Consider the following 18521-nt stretch of genomic DNA (forward strand, 5'->3'; position numbering starts at 1 on the left):
GAACAAAACAGACTACCCCCTTCCTATTACTAGTTTTATTTTTCTATTCATTTTAGTCAGCATAACAACCACCAGATTCATTGGCTCGTTCTGCTCTGCACAAATGACAGCTTACAGACGGTGTTGTTCTTTGCTTTGACATGCGAGAGAGAAAAAAAAATCCCCGAGGCTTGTGACAGTCCGACTGGGGATTGTAATCATCACACAAAGTTTAGTGATTCTGAGCAGGAAGTCAAGAATAAAGGACACATTGCTTTCTTCATCTGAAATAAATAGTTTAATTTTCAATTCAAGTTAACGGGAGATGATCTTTAAAACAGACTATAAATGAATTTTTCTAATTCTCAGTTTAATAGGAATTGCCAGAAATATTGAAGCATTAGATCAAATGTAGGCTAAATTTATAAAAGAAAGAAAAAAATGACACAGGCATCTATTCTGAAGAATGAAATATAATGAAGTAGAAAATCTGTCAATTGTGGTGCTAACATTTAAGGTTACCTGCCACATTCAGCTCTATGCATTCACTGTCTGAGGCTGAGGACAAATCTAGGAACTGTCATCTATTTGAAGTAACTTACAAAGCTAACTTACAAGTCTCCTATGTGTTATGAAGCTGAAATCTTGAAAAGCATACATAATCTGGAAAAACAGACAAAAGATGGAAGCATGGAATAAAACAGCTTTATTTTAAAATGAAGCCACGGTTAAGTATACGAGTGGGAAAGCCTGTTAGCCCGTTTTAATTTTCTGCACTACGACATCAAAATGCAGCTCATTTCCTCTGATGCTGAAACCTTCTAAATGCATTAAGAAAACAAGCACAAAATAAACAACATTCGCATTATTAGCAGAGACTGCACTAAACGCTAGCTCTTCGAGACAAAGCAGCAGCAGCAAACACCGAGTCGTTTCATTTTTCTGCTCGCTGCAATGGATCTTTAGCAAGCAGCTCGCTGTGAAGACGCCATTTTATCAAACCTGAAATGCAGCCAAAAGCTTAGGACGCCGCGCTGCTGCTCTCTCTCTGAAATGTTATGTAATAAATTGATTTAACAGAAGCAGATGCTATTTTCTCAGGGTTAGGGTTACTTTTTTTTTTTTTTTTCCTCCCCCTTTGGCTCTAAAAAGGGCTGATGGGTAATAAAATACCTGAAGAAAGGAGCCGCCCAACCATCCTAGGAGACGCTACATTGTGTGCAGAGCTGTTCCCGCTCCTGCATCTACGTTCTCCGGGGCTCTGTGCTTCAATATGTCGGCTGTGCACAGTGTGAGCCTCATCCTGTAGAGCTGCCAAGAAAATCTCTCCATGCAGCGAGCGCCCAGACAACCTGCGCGCCGGGCCGGGCCTCAGCGCCGCTGGCTCGGGCCGTGCCCTCGGCAGGCTCAGCCTCCCGGCCCCTCGCTCGGCTGCGGGGCCAGCTACCAGCCGAGCCGCAGTTCTAAGCTTTGATTATCTAATTGCAGCTGACACTAAACCGATCTTCCTTCCTCTTTAAATTCTCGCAACTGTCACAAAACATTTTCACTTCGGGACCCAGCTACAATTAGCGCCCCGGCCGCTTTTCTTCAGGTTTTGAAAGTCAGCCAAAAGCGCGGGCGCGTGGTGCTGAGGCGCTGCGCCGCTGCCTCCCGCCGCCATCCTCCTCCTCGCCATCCTCCTCCTCCTCACCACCCTCCTCCTCCTCCTCTCAGGCGCTGGGGAGCGGGCAGAGCCGCAGCGCTCAGAACAAGTCCCATATGTGTATTGGCCCGCTGCCAGACGCTTAATTACTTCCCTGCCTCTATCTCCAAGAGATCTAGGCAGCCAACAGGAGAGCATATTAATCAGGGCCCTGGCTGTTTATAAACGTAGGCAGCAACTGCCCCAGACAACACCTCGCTCTGCCTCCTGCGCAAGGGGGAGATCTCCAAAGCCACCCGGAGACCTTCACCCCTCAAACACACCCTGAGCACAAGGGGGAACAGCCTCGCACTGCCGGGCCCCACACAGCACCACAAATTATGCATGAGCACACGCGGGGAACTTTTATCAGGGTGCACACAAAGATCTTCAAGGATAATTTATACACAACCTTCCAGTACGTCTAGTACGCTCTTCTCAACTACTTCCCCTCCTCATTTCCCTTCTCTTCCTCCGGTCTGTCCCAAATACATACTAATCACACAGCAAACGCAGCACGTTTTAAATGTGCTGTCTCAATTCTTGTCAGGTGTTCATCCCAGCAGCTTTCTCCCTTCGCGCGGGACCGTACGCAGCTGATGTCTCTTTAAAGGTTTGGCTGCGCTCTCCGAATCGCTGCCACTTCACCACCACGGCACAATCACTGCTGCTATTCTTGGCTCCAGAACTGTTCCACTGAAGTACTCCTGAAAATAGTTGGCTTCCCTCTGAAGACATTTGCTCCCCGCTTTGCAATAGTGTCTGAATGCTGGATGGGTTCAAATCTCTTTTTAAAAACTAGGGGCGCACAAAAATGAAATCTTCTGCTTGTTTTTGCTTCCATTCAGAGAACTCTTCCACATGTAATTGGGAACTAAGCTCAAGAGTCAATAACTTCAAAGGCCAACACATTGTTGTGGATCATTATACTCCTTTTGTACCAACTATAAGTGATGGAAATTTTCATTAGTTAAAATATGTCAAAAGTGGAAGAGAAAGCACGTTCCCACGGCCCTTGTAATTTTCTTAAAAATACAGTAAAAATTTTCTGAAATCTCCTTCAACTTATGGAGGAGGTGCTTATAGACAACATCTAATAAATGTTGGCCGTGTTTGCCAGGCTGGGACACCCAGGGAGGCAACACAGGACCCCAGGCAGGACTCCAGAGCCCTCAACCAAGTCTGGGGGCAAAGCATTGTAGCTGCCCTTCCCTGCCCGCCCCATCTCCAACCACCTCTGCAGGGCACGTGTCCGATAAACCTGAAATCCCTATAGATTCCTGAAGACTAAAAAAGGGGATTTGAGAGGTTATGACCTCTCCCCTGACCTGATACGCACCAGGTGATATTTCCCCAACCTAGCAATGATGCCCTGTAACAACAGACTGCAGATTCCCAAAGTGTTCTATAGTTTTTGTACTCTTAAGCTTTTCCTAATATCTACCCTTCATCTTCCTTGCTGAAAATTAAGAAATAGTATTTCTCATCTGATCCATCACAGGCATACAGCACGTCATTTTCTTTGTTGCAGCATTTAGGCATTGCTGTGTGTGTAACTCTATAGTTTTCTCTAGAATTAGCAGCTCCAGTTCTCTCAACTCTTTGCAGATCTTGTTCTCAAGACCTCTCCTCATTCCTGCTGTGTTCCTTTGGTCTCTCTCCAGATTGTTCACCTCCTTTTGACAGCACAGCACAGCACAGCACAGCACAGCACCCCAACCTGCACTCATCAGAGATAAGCAGCACCTGTGCCTCGCGGAAAGCAGCACCGTCTGCATGCCTCAGCGTGCCCATCTTCCTTCCAACAGCATGACCGTGTCACCACCTCCAGATCTACTTCTGCAGCATATTCCTCACGTAATTCTATTTCTGTACCTACTTGTTCTGGTCAAAATAAAGAACCTTTCCGTCTTCTTTGTTTCTTATTCAAGCAATTGCACGATTTTGTCACCACTATTCCATATGGTAAATCTCTTCCAGTTGCCTTGCAGTCTTCTCTAGTTTGGCATCATTCAACAACTTAACGAGGGCTGTTGTTTATAGCCAAATGACTGATGCAAATACTGAAGAATAGAAATTTGCACAGTTGACTTCTATGACATATTCCCCCCCCATTTCGCAATGCCTGTCACACTGCTCGGACAGGAACTGCTCTCCTTTGACACAATCTGCTCTCAGTAAATCCATGTTGGCTCTGCTCTTATTTCTTTACTAAATTCTAAATACATACAAATAGCTGTTTTGATTATTTTTTCCTAGTATTGTTCTAGAGGGTTACACTGATGGATCTATAATTCCCCAGTTTCTCCTTTCCTGCTTTTTAAAATCAGTTGTTTTATTTTCTGTTTTGTAGCCTTCGAACGCTTAAAGAGTGCCATGGGGCCAATTGCTCCAACCATCCTCAGTGTATTCCACTATGAATTTCATCGGTTCCAGACAATTTGAACCATTTCCTTAAGTACTCTAACTTACTGTAGCCTTAAGTCTTAAGTCAGTCATCACTTTACAGATGAGGGAGAAGGCACTTAAAGTATTCTTGAGCCTATCCATCAATGGTTCTCCCTGTTGAGCATCACACCAGCTCCCTTGGCCTGCCTTTTATTACTAATGGACTTAAGAAAATGTTTTGTTGTGTTTTGTTTTTTTTTTTTTTTTCCTCTCTAGTACCTACAAACTTCCTTTATAGCTGCTTGTAGTATCATATCTGTTTCGTAAGCTGTATGAATTCACTTTTCCATCACTTTTCATGTTGCGTTACTCTCTTTCTGCTCTTCCCACAAGGACCAGACTCCTATTTCCTTCTCATTTTGACCTTAGTTAGTTGCTTTCTACCTTTTATTTCTCCTGCTACTGGGTATCTGCACAAGCTTTGTCAGAAAACTGCCATCTGCACATTCTAGAAACTTGCCAGACTCTTTGTTTCCTGATCTTTTTTTTTTTTTTTTTCTTTTTTTTCCCAACAGACACCTGGGCAGTTTATTTATCTGCCTACCACTAAATCACAGCCTTCTACAGCAAAACTAGAGATAGGATACAGATCTACTGATTCCAAAGCAAATGCAGTGGCCTTTGATTCATGATGTTTTTGTACAGCCATACTCTTTGAAAATGAGGGCAGCAAAATATAAAGGCACCTCAGTTATTTATCCTTTTACAGATTTCTATTTTTCCTTCTCCCAGTGAAAAATTCTAATCACTGTCAAATAGATTTGAAGCAGCAGATTTATTTTTCATGCTCTGCTGCCTGATGTCAGATAACATACACAATACAGAAAAATTCATTCCAAAGATTAGTTTGCTGATGAGTTTTTACCATCATTTTTCATTCATAATGCCCATATTTATGCTACACTGAGGTTTCTACTTCTCTATCTACATTCAAAGCATTATATGTTTTTTTTTGAAAGTTTATATGTGAGACAAAAACCCTTACTAGCTGTGACTCACTTTCCACAGACTTTCCCATTACTGTATTTCAGAAAATATTAATCATTCAGGAGCAAATTCCAGACAGTACCTACTGGCTGGATCCCATTTCCATGTTAACTGTGTATTTTCTTCCATGCATGATGTTTTTAAGCTTCCTTTTGTCTAAACATATACCTGACACGAGTGACCTTTGGCAACATTGTGTGATTTCCAGGGATACGCACCAGACTGTAGGCACTACTGAATGCTAAACCAAGCCCTGAGGAAAAAAAGCAAAATTAACAAAGGTGGTCACCACTAGTGCAACCTCCTGTGGTATCAGGACATCCTTTGAGAATGCTAATTTGATGAGACTATTAGCAAGAAGTTGAACAAAAAAAAAAATACTTGTAAATTCTACATTTTGCGATGCATAACATCAAATTGAATCCCCCTAATAGGACAACTTTTACATAACCACGCTGCAGAAAACTTGTGAATAATGATGAGTTGCACAGGGAACTGCTCTGCAAGTTACTGCCAACACCCTGTCAAGTGATGTAAACATTGAAAGCTTTCAGTTTTATTGTAGATACGCACCATGTATTTGCTATGCAGTTACCTTTCGCAGAAGTGAAGAAGAAATAGCCCATCCTTGTGTTTACAAAGAAACACCACCATTTTTTCATTTAAGATCAACAGCCAATATACAAAAAGGAACATCTTCAGGGTATTATTAAAATAAAAATGGAGGAAAGGATGACTGCTATATTAATATATTCATTCTACAACTGTTATTTGCTATAGAAAGTGGTTTGGTTTGGAAGGGACCTCCAAGACCACCTTGTTCTAACCCCCTGCCATGGGCAGGGCTCCCTCCCACAGCCCAGGCTGCCCCCAGCCCCATCCAGCCTGGCCTTGGGCCAGGGATGGGGCAGCCACAGCTCCTCTGGGCAGCCTGGACCAGGGCCTCACTGCCCTCTAAGTAAAGAATTTCTTCCTTATATCTAATCTAAATCTACCCTCTTTTAATTTAAAGCCATTACTCCTTGTCCTATCACTACACCCCCTGGCAAAGTGTCCCTCCCCAGCTTTCCTGTAGTCCCTTTATATGTATCCTTTACAAAGGATCCAGAAAAAAATAATCAATTTTGAAAGTTTCTGTTTTTAATTCCATAACTTGCCAAGTAAAAGCAAAGTCACAGTAATGTTTTGCCAACAGAGACATTCTGCTAACAAAATTACACAATATTGCCCCATAGAGATAATGTTCAGCTCATCATTTCCATCGAGGCAGTTTTCACATGTGCTTTGTCCATTAAAAAAAAAAAAAAACAACCTGTTTGCCATGCCTCCAGGAAATCAAGCTAAATCTTATTTCAGACTCTTGAAATGAGACTTTATTTATATGCTTCAGAACTAATTATGCATATAACATGCCTCACCTGCAGTGATCAGAAAAGTTCTTTAAGCTAAACTGAGCAACTGTTTAAGCATGTTTAACTGTTTAGTTTGAAGGTCAGTATTGCTTTGCTAGATCTGATGAAAGAACTGCATGTCAAAGCTTATCTGTGTTGTCCAGCTATATTGACTGCTTTTCGAAGAGATATTGCCTCTCCCTAAAATGTTTTCCCAGATTTGACTTCACCACCTTACAAGACCACTCTATTAGAAGGAGCTCTAAAGTAACCCACAGCTAGAGGATAGGATGTTACAGCAGGGCAGGATGGAAACAAGGATTGTCAGACATCATTTTAACAGTAAGGGTTCTTTTATCCTGCTTCCTCAAAATTTATCTGTAATAACGTGAATACACGCACATTTATAAGAAGATTTAACCTGCCACACGATGGCATCCAGCAGCTTCCAACTGCCCAGAACACTTATTTCAGCATGTACACACCATGCCAGAGGCGTCAATATGAGAACTGCAACTAAAAATATATTTTAAATATGAAATAAAACTTCCAGTTTCAGAAGGAAAAAAAAAATCAGCACAGAATTCGGCACCAGCCCACAATAGGAAAATAAATCTGTAACTGCTGTCAAATTCTCGTTTCCTCCAGAACAACAGATACAACAAATTAAAAGTGTAACTCTTCCGCTTCCACAATGCTGATGTGGTGAGTATCATTTTGTCTACTGCACGAATTACTTGCTTTCATTTCTTTTTAGAATCTGGAAACGTGTTGCAGATCAGTTCCACAAAATACTCTCCTTGCCAATGCAAAAGGAGTGCAGAAGTTTCATCATAACTCCTAACTCCTGCAGGACATGCTACATTTCTTTTGAGTTGAGGGATATTGGTTTTACATTGCTGAATTGCAGAAAAGTGAAAGGTATCTTCTAGAAAACCTGATTACTTCTTTTGATCTTTGTTCTTACAATCATCAAACATAGTGGTTGCCTGGAGACTCCTCTACAAACTTTGCAATTTGTACAGAAACAAAGGAGGATGCATTACTCGATGTTTTTACTCATCCGTGGTAGTTTCCAGCAGTTGCCTCAATTCTTGTAGATAACATGGCAAAAGGACCATTCCAGTAATGCCCTACACCTCGCTGAAGGAAGTTAACTGTTCACCACATATGTTGGAGTTAGCTGACCAAGTGGGGAGGGAAGAGATAAAGAGCACCACCTTTAAGTAAAAAGAGCAAACTAGACTAGGTATCAGAGTACTGCCCTTAAATTACAGAAATAGTTTAACTTCTCTGTAATCTGGAAAAGGATTACAGAAGTGGCATGTGAAGAGCCAGCTTTGTTGCTCAAGATAAGGTTCTGGAAAATTACTAATCTACAGAAAATGCTCCTACAGAATATAGTTTCAGAGTAGTTAACAATGAATAAAGGAGTGTTTCCAAGGGTAAGATATCTAAAATACTTTGTGCGATTTGAAATATTTCAATATCTTCTCTTAACAGTTTGCTTAGTTAATATTTTACAGATTACCTTAAAAGGGAAACAAAAAAATCACTACTCTCATCCACTTCACTGATATTTCTAAATGATAAACCTGACAAAGAATATATTAGTGGTCATTAATTCCCACTTCCCTTACATTGGCAGAACATCCTTTTTAATTCACAACGTTGCAGTTAAGAGTTCTGATAAGTGTTTTGGATAGGCCAAGGCAGTAGATAACGGAGACTGATGATAAGAGAATAAAGAGATAAAATAGGGCAATTTTCACAGTGAAGAGCCTGGCAGTGCCTCTCTAACAGCTTTCCCTGTATCCAGATAGCTATAAATAGGTCCTGGAAAGAACGTGGTTGCATAATTTCAAGTTAACTCTGAAGGAATATGACCCTATAAAAAGAAAAGCTACAGACATGAATTTACATTAAGCATCTTCAGGATACAGGATGCTAGCTGACAACGATCCTGGCTCTTTGATTAATACCAGGCCATCCATCAGAAGACGGCTACTCTTGCTCAGCCTAAGTATAAAGGAGCCACACACAGAGCCTTGCTCGGACAGAATCCAGTGTGTGTCTAACAAGCTCTGCTCAGGCAATCAGGCGACCAGAGGGAGAAAGCCCGAAGCGACTGATGTTCTATTGACAGCCTCCAAGCTTTGAAAAGGTCTCGTAATGTTCACAAAGCGACTGCTCTGCTGCAATGCAGGTGCCGTCTGACAGACAAAATTCCCATTTCTAGTGGATCAGGCACCTATGCTCATTTGTCTGGACAACTTTGGTTAGGTTGCTCCTTCTCTTCACTTCCCCAGAGAACTTTTACTCCCAAAGACTTGAGTAAATGAAATACCCTGGGAGCCAGTGCTAGAACACGGTCCTTCCTGAGGATAAAATAAAGCAGAGCTGTCTCCTTCTGATAGAGCACTGCTCGTTCAGAATGCTCACTTTAAGAAATCTTTATTTTCATATTCACAAAACTACGAACCACAGCCTGGATTAAATTTCATGGAAAATTCACAGTTAACTGTAAGAGTTTTTCAGGATATCAAATCATAAAATGTTTTCAGTTACTTAAATCCTGATAGCTGAGATGAAAAGGCTTTGACCTTCCCTCACTTCTTTCGTCTTTGTGCTTGTCAAGATGAAGACAAAGCCAGTATGAAAGACCAGTTTTGACGAGAAAGACTGTCAGCATGCGTATTTCATGGCTACAAGGGTCCCTGAGGAGTGAGATGTGCTGTTCTCCTCTCCCAGCCTCACTAAGCACACAGGTGCAGTTGTTGACGTTATAATCTGAGCTAGATTTTTTTCTCCTGTAACTGTTCCTAGTAAATGAACTGATGCTCCACCTGCTGGTAAGAGAAATAAGCAAGGTCTGTATTCAGTAAGTGCTTCCGATGAGGAAGATGCAACCATTTCAGTCTCAAAACACAATCTCTTCCTGGCAACAGACAAAGAAAAAGGAGTCAAGCATTTAGCTTGTTTGAGAATGTCTTCCCTGCTCCAAGAACTGTTGCACACATTTTCAGGTGCCCTTTAAAGCTGTTGCTTTGACTTTATATAATAAACAACCTTTGTTCATGTGCACTAATTGTGAGCTGTTAAAAATAAACTGCTGTTTTACAGTAATACTTTTACAAAGATTTTGATGTCCATTAACTTGTTTTGTGCGATACGGAGTATAATTACAAGCAGAAAAGCCACTGCAGCCTTCCTCCAGTTTGTACTTCTACTTGTTACGGAATTTTAAATTTTATTGTTCTGAATTTTTCCAAAGGTGACATAGAAGTAGCAAAAGAACAAGAAAGCAAACTAATTCAACAGTGTAAAACACTGGCTGATAGTTGCTAGGCTGAGGAACTCCAGAAATAAGTGCTTACTTTATACAGCAAGTTCAAATAGGAGTTAGGTAAAGAGGTCTAAAACCTCAAGGTACAAATGCAGCTGGCAAGATCAAAGTCAGACAGCTAGTACTGTGCTCTTACAAGCCAAGTTCTTTTATGGATTATGTTATGTTATGCTATAATTTACAGTGGACTTTGTTCTATGATTTACAGTATGTTTCTTCAAGATCAAAGAAAGATACTCAGGATACATCTGTACTGATGCTTGGAACAATAACACTGACCCTCAGCCAGCCTCAGCCACTTGAGTTGGTCATCCCGTCCCTACCACATAAATAATCACTGTGTTTTCAGAAATCTGGTAATGAACAACTAAGTATCAGTACCTAACAAAGATTAGTGTGAGTTAAGAAGCATCTCCATACCAAAAAGAAGCCACAGACAGCAACCACCTTCCCCAAAGAACTGTGATTTGCAAAGAGGATGAGAATAGAGCTCCAACCGGTGGATTACTTCCCATGTCACTAAGGCCAAATACTCCGGCATATAGAAGAACCTCTTCCTCTCCCTAGAAAAACATCTTAACACTTTATGTAAATATAAAATTGTTTTATTTTGGTCTGTGGCTTTGGGGAGTAGTTGAATAATATTTTCAAATGGATTTAGATAACCATAAAATCTACAGTTTTTGAAAGAGATTGTTTTCTGATCTAACCAGAACTTCTAAGGACAATGCTGAGTAATTTTGCCTGCTGGAGTTCTGCATCACAGGCAGCAAGTACAATAAAAATTGTGAAAGATTTACTAGTGTCCAGAGGGAAAAACTGCAGACAGTTCAGATCACAACTTTGTGATGTCTGACACCATTAATGAGTGACAATGAGCAACTCCTGAGATCATGAATTACTAACATTCAAATTATAAACAATATAAACAACACCCTTTTGACTTTGTTCAGGTAATTTTTTCTGAGCCACAGAAAATTGTGCCTTAGATTGCTAAGGCATGATACGCATGTACACAGCAGTGTGGTGACCATGGGGATCCACTGCACCTCCTGACCGAGCTCATCTCCACTCTGGAGTTACCTGCTCTCTGGCACAGAAGGGCAAATGAGACACAAGCTGCCTAGAGGTCTTTTCCAACCTGAATGCTTCTGTGATTCTTACATTCTCATTAGCAGCTTCAGAGAAAGACAGGCAGCTAAGAGACTTACTCCTCAGTACGCTGATTTCAAAGGTCGGTGCACCTGGCTGCAGAGGACAGAACAAAGTGGTAGAAAGGCCTAAGATACTCAACTGCTTTTCCCAAAATACTGTTGTTCTAGTGCAAGAGTAACAACTGGGAACACAAGCAAGTAAAAGCATTGAAGTGTCAGAGAATGACATAAGCACAGTTCCCAGTTTTAATTTACATAAGTATATGCAAAACTCTTTAAAGAAAGTTAAAATTGCCAAAGCGATACTTAAAATCTTGGAATAACACAAATTAACATTGCTTTGGGAAGAATGATCACTAAAGAAATACTTAAATTTCCTGACGATCATATCCATTACAACTACCCCCAAATAAAAACAAACAAAAAGGAGAAAAGATGGGGAAAAAACAACAGGTCTGAGCATGTAAAAGAAAACCTTGAGAACTGGAGCCTGGAAATCACACAACACATTGATTTTTTAACCACGAAAGACAAAAAAGCAACAGCACACACTTCACTTTAAAACCTGTCATTTTAAGACAATTCTTAACATTCCTGACGTTTCTGCAACACCTGCGCTGGCAGCGAGGGCTAGAATTACAACCAGAGCGCACCAGCATCCCGCTGGCTTTCAGCTCTTACCTGCTTGGGTCTTACTGGGATGATGCTGTCCTCCTGCTCCTTGCTGCGGAGGAGGACTCGCCCCTGCTTGTCCGGTACCTTGCGCTGGGCTGGTGCCAGTCAGAGTGCCAGGAGGCAGTGGCTGCCCTCTCTTTAGGAGCTGCTTCTGTTCTTGCTGGCGGAAGCGTGGAGGCACCTCGCGAGGCAGGTAACGGGACGCAGCTGGCTGCTGCCCATTAGCAGATGCACGCTTGCCATTGCTGCTGTTGGTAATAGTGCTGGTGGAAGTACTGGTACCGGTACCGGCAGGTTGGGGCTGGCTTAAACTGGTCTTAATAGGTTCTGGCACTGCATTAAAAAGAAAAATAAAAATTGTTTTAATATCAAGAGGAAAAATTTTGTGTAACTGAGCAAAGGGATGATGCTTTTTACTCTCCTAAGCAAACAGAGAACGTAAATTACATACAGCATACTCAAAGGAGAAAAGTTTTCTTTTCTTAGTCTCATCTCGTGCACTTTTTGGAAGTCAGCAGTGCAGCAACAGCCCGGCACAGGCAGGGAGAGCTGGCTGCAGGCAGCACACACCACACTCGCATCTATCCCCACTCAGCTCCGATGCATACAAACACAGGGCTACATACAGGCCTGGGTGCTGATACTAAATGTGACCCAGGGAAGTACAACACTAAGAAAAAACATTGACTTCCAAGAACCCAGCAACTGAAGAGGTAAAAAAAAAAAAACTTCTTGCAGGTTTTCTAAGCATTTCTAAGGCTTCTTGGATTATTATAGAAACAAGATGTCCAATACTTACCTTCAAACGGTAAGTAAAATAAAAGCCCAACAAGCTGATGGCTAGAAATGACTGTTGTTATTCTCACATAATATACAGGAAAATTAATTACTAAACAAGAAATAGTTTCACAGAGTTTGTTTTTTTAACGGTAGGACTTATTATGACACTGAGGAAGTAGCATGCTGTGAAATTTGAATTTTAGAAAATGAATCAAAATTTAAAAGGAGCAGATACCGGGGTGAGGTGGGGGGAATTCCAGATAATGAAAAGCTTTCAAGTCAAGATTAATTTTCTTTACTCCTGCTTTACTCAATCTGTAGATTTAGACACATGTGCAAATACTTTGTACCTATACTGATGCACAAATACATTCTATGTATTGGGATTAAAAAAATAATTATAATTGAAGGCAATTTATCTAGTACATAATATTTAAACACTTTAAAAACATGGAGCTTATGTTTTTAAAAGTTACAATTAAAATCCTGATCACAATTACCACCTTTAATTGGAAAGAATGACTGACTTGCACAACTCTTGTGCTATAACAAGGCTATTTGGGGGAGACTGTTTTAATCTGGTGCCTAAGAAATGAGTCAGGTTTTACACCACTGAAGAGCACAAGCATCATCCCCGTGCTTCGCAACCTTGATTAACAGCTGCTTCTCTGTAAAGCACTGCTCGTTTCTAAACTGACACTGAAATGCAGTAACTGAAAAAAGCCAACAGCATTTCAGTGCTTTATGCAAGCTACACCTTTGCAGGCACACAGGTGAATGGGCATGAGGAAGATCAAGCTGACAGCACTGGTCCTCCCCGTATCACAGGGACCAAAGGAAAATTGCCTCGTCTGTTGTAAGCATCACTCAACTGAAGCTGCAAAATGGATTCAAATGTGTAAACCATGAACATTACTATAATCAGTCAGCACTACTTTTGAAAGACAAAATCTTCTTTTATCATCAATGAGGGGCACTAATCCCTCACAGTGTGCAGGGCAAGCACTTGCAGGTGCCCGAGCAGCCGGCTCCCCCCGGGGCAGCACCTTTCTGGTTCAGGACCTGCACCAGGACAGGCTGCCCAGAGCAATCTGTGGCTGGAGTTTACATTGCAGAGAAATAAATTCATACAGTTATTTGTAGGTCAGTATTTCAGCACAAGATTAACACAGCTTTTCTTGAATCTTTTAAGCCTTAAACCTTTAAACACATTACATACTGTCTTAACTGTTCCTTTTCCATAGCTTTAGCCTCTTCTTTATGAGCAGCACAAGATAAAATGTCCTATAAAAACCACTGCAATTAAAACAGACTGAGGAGCCTTATTGAAAAATAAGGCTAAATTCTGGTTATTCTCCACAAAACACACTGCCTGTTAGAGTACCTGAACTTTTTATTCCTTCTTGTAACAGATCTGTGTGGTTTAAACCAGGAGGAGGAGAGGAGAAGCAACAAGTTATTACGGAACAGACGAGGCATTTCAACTGAATGGTAAGCTGCTGTACACGTGTGTCTACAGCATCCACTGCCTTTTGTGCTCAGCAATTTTTCATTTTGGGCTGTAAGGTTGCTAATGTTAATATCAAATCCCATCATTCTGTAACAAAACAGGAACTTTATCTAAAAAAATACCAAAAATGCCTGTAGTATCTCAAGAGCAGAGAATAAAACCTGCTTTGCCTTTTCAAAATATACCAGCAGCTTTGGAAACAAACAGCTTGTCCACACAATGAGGATTGAAAATGTGGATGAAAGCCATCACAAAATGCAGAACTATTCATTTGAAATACAAAGTCTGCATCTTCAACATGTACGTGAAAACTATTGTTTTCATGATATACCTAAATCTGTCACCCATGTGGGGTAGTATTGCTTGGTTTTAATGGTTCTTATTTTTTAGTAAGCACTGCTGACTTTACCATTCCTCCTGGCCTTCAAGAATTGTAGTGTGCTATGGATCAAACCTATCCTGTTGCTGGACAGCAATCTTCATGCAAGGGATCTCTGGGGTTAGTGGGCCCCCTGGGCAGCCTGGACTGGGAAATGCCCCGTGTCCATGCACCCTGTGCAGTCTGTCCAGGCTCGGGCTCCTGCCACCCCCCGTGCTCTGTTTCAAGAGGGCTGCATCACCCTTGGCACACATCTGTACTCAGACCTAAATGCCTGGTTTCCAAACCAAACTGCATCAAAAGCCAACTCCTGCCTTGTTCTGCTTGCTTTGACAAATCAAAGGGATAAATAAAACAGAGGCAACTTTTTGTGCGTTTGAACACAGTAAATATTCCCATTTCATTTGGGAGATGGAGAGCGGAAAGAGAAAAAATTAGAGAGCTGGGCTTATTTATTTATTTAAAGGCAGAGATGTAAGCATGCATCATGTAAGCATTTACTGACAAGCGCTCAGTACTTCTGGAAAAGACGAAGCTGTACGTGATTTGCCCATGGCCAAAACGAGCACTCAGGACACAGGCTGATCTACCAAAAATAACAAGCTGCTTCAGCCAGGAAATTTCTCCAACTCAGATGACGGACCAGCCGCACGAGCACCTGTGCCAGCGCCACCGAGGGCCCAGCGGGAAGGGGAGGGACAGGAGCCATGGCCCCATCCAGCGCCACCGCACCTCACACCCAGCCCCTCATCGTGCTGCAGGGCTGGGGATGCTGCAGGTCCGGATCGTCTGGAGATGAGTCTGGAAGGGACAACCCCATGGCAAGGCGGGTGAGAGACCCATGCCCTGGTGCCTGCCCTGATTTGCCCTTTCAAGGACAAAAAAGAAGCTATGAGAACTCTTCAATGGAATTTAACAACATTTCTTCAATAGAATAAAAGAAAAATTGCAAGAGAATTAAAAACCATTAACTGGCACAATGTCAACAGAGGCAGTATTTGCCTGGCCCTAAGATTTTCTTAAGGAATATTAATTAATTGGAAACGTATTTGAAAGAGCAAGGCAGGCTGCTTTTTATCAAGCATCACTTTCTCTCTGTGATGCATAGAAATCACATCAGATACCTCCAAGTAGGCATGCAGATGAAATACACTGCTCATCTCAGTCAGAGCGGATGCAAGATTTTGCTTTAATGCCAATTAACAAAGCAGTTTCATCATGGAGGTGTGGCCAGAGAGCCAGTTTCAGCATCAGGAACGTTTCCCTCTAAATATCTGAATCATAGATGAGAGAAAAGAACAAAGAAAATCAAAATATCAAACACACTGTAATTTAAAAAATATTCCTGCATATTAATAATACTGATTTTTCTCTAATCAGCATGCCGAAGTGTTTTTTATTTTGCACACCAAAAGCTCCTCAAGACTAGCAACGAATAGGAAGCTCTTGGGAGAGCACCGTGTATACAGGCACGGTAGCTGGAAAATAACCATTTAATTACACCATTGGCAGGAAATAAAGCAGAAAGTGTCAACAACCTAGGACAGGCTTGGTTCCTAAAACCTGGCTTCATATCAGGCTGGAATTCAGCCTTCTAATACAGCAATAATGTTTGGAGAATATACAGTACAAAGACAATACAATATGGTTGTGTTCTGAAAAAACAACAATTTATTAAGGCCATCCTCAGCAACGTTTAAGCAGCAATTTTCGTTTGATGTGCACCGAGAAGCACCTCCTGTTCAAAGCGTCTCCATCGGATTCACTAATTATTAATTGTCACATGGCGCTCGCTCGAAGGGCTCCCTTCTATGCCAGCCAGACACCCTCCCTCCTCCACCGGGTGCATTTTGAGCCGACGGCTCCCCTTTGCAGAGCACAGGAGGTGCGGAACCGTAACACGGAGCACGCTGCAGGCTCGGAGCAGCGCAGACACCACCTCCTGCACACGGCAGCGCCGGTGGTCAGCAGGGGCTGCCGAGAACAGCGATGCTGTGTGCGATGCTCTGTGCGTTGTACGTCTATAATCAGCCCCAGGGGCCGGGCTGCCAATCTAGGGAGAGACCTCGCCGGTCCCCGAAGGAGCAGCCTGTCTACCCTTTCACCTGAAAGTAATACGCTGTCACGGCTAATGTTATGTGGGCAGCTGCTGGAAACCCAGGGATTAAAAGGCTGCCTTTACGGCTAAATTTGTTTGAAGGCTAAAAATATGGTTTAAAATATATGGGGAAGATAATTTAATACAAAGTGGTTTTCATCGCCATTAGAAACACATGATTAAAGAGCTAAAGCAAAGACATTTAAGTGGAGAGAATCTTGCAAAAATACAATTAAAGGCATCAAATAAGAGCCTTGCTATTGCTTGCTCTTACGATGTTTGTGATGGGTATCTGCTGCTTCTGCGTTCTGAGAGCTGTGCACATGCGAAACAATGAGCTTGCTTGTAATAATTATCAGTACTTAATGGTATCTAAACTTCGTAATCCAATTTCACCCAAACAAATCCAATAATTACTCCATATGCTTTTTGATGATTACAATCTCGGGAATCCCAACTGCATAAAAAAGTGTTATGTGCAATTGTAGGTGGATTTTATTAATATAATGAATAGGATCAGTCTAACAGATTTCAATTACAACAATAGCTTTTAAGTACATTTCTATGACATAAGGGAAGAACATGCATAAATGAAAGAAACTGGTTAAGCCACATAATACTGATTTATGGCAGCTTTTTCCTTTCATTCACCTCATTAACATTTCTCTGTATTTCAGAATCCCACACTCCGGCTCTGTAAAACTTGCATTTCAAAGCCTTGAAGGAGCAGACATTCCAGAAGAGAAACAGTTAAAGCCAGAAACGCATTCTTGGCTGCTACTGTGACAGGATTTATTTACAGCTTCTATTAAACACAGCAGCTCCATTACAAAGTGCTGTATGTGAGAAGAATTTTTGATTATACAATGCCAATGCCTCACTGCGTTAAACATATCATGCCAGTGTATTATTTTTTTCCTTCAGCAATTCGTTCAGGTCATTGTTTGATGGGTTTATGAATTCATTACAGGAAACAGATGGATCCCATAATTCAGAGCTATTCTCCCAGCCAATCATATGGGCAATTTTTTTTTTTTTTCCTCATCTCGCTCCCCCCTCCAAATCAACCTTAATGAAGCCACTTCCTCCATGTCCGATTCCCCGCACACGTACACCGCACCGAGAGCCGGTGCTTAGCGAGGCAACCTCGGACCCGGAGCTGCTGTGACATAAAGGTGACCACCGGCACCCCCCCAAGTCAGACAGAAAGGCACGAACTTACCCAACTCGGGTGAAGGCAAAGAGAAAATGCAGGGTTGTGGAGGGCAAAAAGCTGATGCCTGGTTGCTGAGAAATCCCTTTTTGTATGCTGAAAAATGTATTATTTTTTTAAAGAAAAAAACGTTGCCCCCCAATCTACTTTCAAAGGATGAATTTTCATTTAGCAAATTACCTCCTTTGTCTACTAAGCACTGGTATTTTTTATCCACAGTGACATCTACTGGCAAAAGCAAAGGTATTTCAGAAAACTATTGCGTAAAAACCTAATACTTCTCAGTGTTTCTATACAAAAGCGGGCAGTTTTGTCTTGCTCTTTTCTTTTCCCAGCAAATAAATTTATTGGAAAAAAAAACTGCAGAGAAGTTACAGTCTAATGTGAACAGAAATTGCAAAATTTACGAAAACAGCTTTAAAACTGTAACCAGAAGCTGCTATTTGACAACAAAGCCTACAACCAGGGTAAAAGTAAGAATAAGTGCCTTATTAAAAACAAAGCCTTTCAACTTTACCATTATTTAAAGAAACACTTCAATTTTGTATTAATTCCTGCACGTATCATTTAAGAAACAGCAAGAACAAATAAAGTCTTTTCCTCATTTAATTTTTATCCCCCCCCCTTTTGCTTTCCTCTCCCCTTCCTTCTCTTGAGTTTTGCAATGATTCCTGCCTCCTTCCTTACCCTTTCAACATCCCACTGCTAAAGCCTCTCACCACAACCTGTTTTTCCTAAAAAGCTCTACAGACTTTTCTCATGTCTACCAACTTCTTGGGCAGACCTACTCTACAGAATTCCACTTTTTTTTGCCAGGAAATTTGGAGTCAGAATGGGATTGAACAGGAAGTTGCAGCATTCATAGAAAACCTCTGCA

General features: G+C 41.5%; 1 protein-coding gene across 8 annotated transcripts in view; it reads right to left on the bottom strand.

The window, feature by feature from the left end:
• The window catches only part of TNRC6C (trinucleotide repeat containing adaptor 6C), an 82003-nt gene that overhangs the window by 43840 nt on the left and 19642 nt on the right, over window positions 1-18521 (bottom strand). For 6 of the 8 annotated variants that reach the window (XM_032199429.1, XM_032199433.1, XM_032199432.1 and 3 more), the window contains exon 1: window positions 1153-1376. In XM_032199429.1, coding sequence (XP_032055320.1) covers window positions 1153-1177 — 25 coding nt within the window. In that variant the 5' untranslated portion in view covers window positions 1178-1376. Of the gene's footprint in view, window positions 1-1152; window positions 1377-11670; window positions 11998-18521 lie in introns of those variants that run through there. The other 2 variants (XM_032199435.1, XM_032199434.1) reach the window with 1 other exon arrangement.

Source organism: Aythya fuligula, chromosome 18 (genome assembly GCF_009819795.1).
Source record: "Aythya fuligula isolate bAytFul2 chromosome 18, bAytFul2.pri, whole genome shotgun sequence".
NCBI lineage: Eukaryota > Metazoa > Chordata > Aves > Anseriformes > Anatidae > Aythya > Aythya fuligula.